This window comes from Myotis lucifugus, unplaced genomic scaffold (assembly GCF_000147115.1).
Source record: "Myotis lucifugus unplaced genomic scaffold, Myoluc2.0 scaffold_1066, whole genome shotgun sequence".
NCBI classification, from domain to species: Eukaryota; Metazoa; Chordata; class Mammalia; order Chiroptera; family Vespertilionidae; genus Myotis; species Myotis lucifugus.
In genome coordinates, this window is record NW_005872114.1 from 31,896 (window position 1) to 35,366 (window position 3,471).

The 3,471-nt window shown below is 62.8% G+C and overlaps 1 protein-coding gene across 5 annotated transcripts in view; it reads right to left on the bottom strand.

Moving 5' to 3' along the window:
* Positions 1-2,360: 2,360 nt before the first annotated feature.
* ACOT7 (acyl-CoA thioesterase 7) overlaps positions 2,361-3,471 on the bottom strand; it is a 60,722-nt gene continuing 59,611 nt past the window's right edge. For all 5 annotated transcript variants that reach the window (XR_002827332.1, XR_002827333.1, XM_006107210.3 and 2 more), the window contains one exon: positions 2,361-2,743. Coding sequence is in view for 3 of the 5 variants with exons in the window: in XM_006107210.3 (XP_006107272.1) it covers positions 2,645-2,743 (99 nt within the window). In the remaining 2 variants the exon portion in view is untranslated. The remainder of the gene's footprint in view (positions 2,744-3,471) is intronic.

Here is a 3,471-nt window from a genome sequence, read left to right on the forward strand (position 1 = left end):
GAACCCCGAAGCAGAGCCCACTGGGTCTTATAAAGGATAGAGAGAACCTAGACCCAGAGATGGGATGCTCCACGGAGGACCCCATCACAGGAGAAGCAATGGTGTGGAGAAGAACAGGTGCAAACTTCTAGGATCTGGGGAGCCGTTCAGGGCCAGGCACCTAGGTGCGATAGGCTGGGATGGGCCAGGATTCGGACACCCTCGGGCACTAGGAGTCCACCCCAGAATCAAGTGAATGGAGCCAGGAAATGTTCTCAAACTGGAACTACTGACTGCGCAGCTAGGAGAGGCCAGGACCCCGCAACCAGCACCCCTGACCCCCTCCCTTCCCTCCTCCCCAGAGCTCCCCCATTAGTGCTCCTGAGGGGATACAGCTGCCACCCACAGGCTGGGGGACATCTGGGGGTAACCCAGTTAGTCCCCTTGATGGGGGCCTCTGGAGACCCTTGAGTCCCGAGAGTGGCCACTGGCCTCCTGGCCTCCTGTCCAGGCAGAGGACCCGACCTGCCTCTTCAGGCCGCCTGTGACCACGCACACCCTGGGCAAAGGCCTCGGTGCCACTCGGGTTGGCCGGCTCTGCACCGCCTTGCCCAGTGGGTCGGCAAACTCATTCGTCAACAGAGCCAAATATCAACAGTACAACGATTGAAATTTCTTTTGAGAGCCAAATTTTTTAAACTTAAACTATATAGGTAGGTACATTGTTATTAATTAGGGTACTCCTAAGGCTTAGGAAGAGCCACACTCAAGGGGCCAAAGAGCCGCATGTGGCTTGCGAGCCGCAGTTTGCCGACCACGGGCCTTGCCCAGTAGCTGGGATGTACCCATGAGTGGCAGCCCTGTCTGGAGGAAGGCGGACACCTGCCCAGGACACTGCTCACTGCCTCCTGGCTCCTGCCCGAGCCACGCCAGCCAGGTCCACACCCCTCAAGTAGCGAGAGAGCGAGGAGCAACTTCTAGGGGGCGGGGGGATAGGGGGGACTTTGAGTCAGTCCTCTGAGGCAGAATGAGGGTGTCTGTATAGGGCGGCTCCACAATGAAGTGGGACTGGGCAGGGGAGCCATGTGCTCCATGTGTGTGGCTTCAGGGTGGACAGGCCCGCTCCCTGCCCCAGTGGCCCTGGTCATAAATAGGCCACCAGCAGGGGAGGCTGGCAGGGAGCATGGCATTTCTAAGGCAAACGGGCCCCATGTCTGCCCCAGGCCTGTGGCAGCAAGAGCCCCTCCACTGGCCCTACTCCCCCGCTGCGGTCTAAGAGTGCCCCTGCCCAGGGCTCCCCTGCCCGGGGCACTGCCTTGGGAGGTGGTTGGAAGTGGCCAAGCCGAGGCTGAACTAGGGAGTGAGGCCAGGACCCCTTATGAAAGGATGTAGGTGCCCTGGGCCCGCCTTCCTTAGAAGCCCCAGAGCTCAGGCACCGTGGGTCCGCGGGCAGGCTCTGGCTTCAGACCTTGGCTTGGCTGGCCCAGGCTGCTGGGGGAGACCTCCTTGCTCCTAGCCCAGGGCACTACCAGTCTTCAGGAGGTTGGCACAGGGCATGGGTGGGGCTGGGGAGGCTCCAGGGGCTGAGCAGGGGTGGGGTAGCTGTGGCCCTCCCTGTGGGGAGCGCGTTCCCTCCTCCCCACCCCGCTCCCAGGCAGGAAATAACCCGTCAGCGGGACTGGGGCCCAAGACAGATTCCGAAGCTCTTGGCCTGGGTTCTGCACATCTGGAGCCCAGTTCCTCTCTGGTCCTCGGGAGCCTGTGTGCGGCCCTGCTGGCGGGGTCTCCGTGTCCAGGCTTCAGGGACGAGCTGAGGGGGAACATCCTCCCAGGCTCCAGGTTGCTGGTGGAGGGGCCTTTCTCAGCTGGTGGGACAGGCGGCGGCCCCCACAGTGGCCTGGGCAGTTCATCTGCCCCGAGGCTGCTGGACCGGATGCAGACACAAGCGCACACCCTCACACTGGTACCACTAACACACTGGCTCCCAGACCCTCACCCCACAGCCAGGCCAAACCTCCCCCCGCCCTTGGCTGGGGAGCTTCCACATGCGCCACGGGCCTGGCACAACCAGGAGGCTCCTTCCCAGAGTCCCTGCCTCTTGCTTCAGAGGCCACAGCTGGCTGAGCCCAGCTGCCCCTGCTCATGGCCCCCCCACCTCTCACAACCCCGCCCCAGCTACGGGCGTCACCCTGCAGGAGCCAGACAGACCTCGGGGCCAGGACATGGAACCAGGGCCCGGGGGAAGGGGTGCTCTCTCCAGCCAGCAAGTCCTCAGGGAATGTGAGTGGGCGTTGCTGTGCCTGAGCGTCTGGGGCACCAGCAGGCACTGGCGGGCGGACGAGCCCAAGGAGCCCCAAGACAAAAGACCACCCAGACCGAGGTCCAGCTGAACAGCAGCTTTATTAGTGAAGCTGGAGTCCTGACAGACCGCACTGCGCGGAATGCTCCCCAGCGCCAGGGCGTGTGGGCCGGGACGATGCTGTGAGGAGGACAACGGGATATATAAATAAAGCTTTGGTGTATATTCGGGAAGGCAGGTTAACACTGCGAGACAAACACTGCACACAACACCAGCTCTCAACGGGAAGTGGGTTTTGGCCAAGGGGGTAACTTCTAAGTGATGGGGTGCTGGGGCTGCTCCGAGCCCAGCAGGGGGAGGAGGCATCTAGGGCTGAGGGTCCACCTGGCCCTGCCGCTTCGCCTTCATCTGCAGGTACCGCCCTTTGCCTTCCTCAAAGCGCTTCTTCTCGTCCTCGGTCTCGGGCTGTGGATCACACACAGAAACAGGCAGGTGAGAGACGCGCGGAGCCTGGGGCCATGGGCCTGCCCACCTCCACTGGCCGCCTGGGACCCCCCCGGGCACCCAGCGAGGCCTATCTGCCAGCCATGCCACCTCGAAGGGCCAGGGTGCCTCCAGGGCAGAGCTCTGCAGAGGGGACGCCAGGAGAGAAGACAACTGGGAACGGCCTAACCGTGGGCACCCCCACATCACCATTCACACAGTGAACCCCACACCTGGGCCTCTTGGTAATGAACTTCAGCTGGAGATGCTGCTGATATGAGCCATGGAGGGAGGGCCCAGAGCAGAGTCGAGTGAGAGGAAGGGAAAGGGGCCCTGCTGGGGCCCCATGTCTGCTCCATCCCTAGGATGCCAGCTGCTGGCAGTCTCGCCCCCAAAGGACAGTGGGGACAAACACTGTGGCCATGCGGCCTTGAGAAGCTGTTTCATTGCACTGGAGCAGCCCGATGCTTTGTGGGCACGGATGCCCAGGAGGTGGCACCTTCGTCTCTCCTTCCTCTGAGCAACTTGAGAAGCAGGGCCCCATACTGAGGGGGCGGAGCCAACTGCCCAGCCGGGTTTGCAGGGGACAGTGCTGGCTCATGCCTGCTGACCTGGGCGAGGATGACCGGCGCCCCCTTTCTTTCAGGAGTGGCCCGGCTGCTCACTGCTGTGGGCCCTGGGCGGAGGCCCACCTCCTGCCGCTCAGTTCT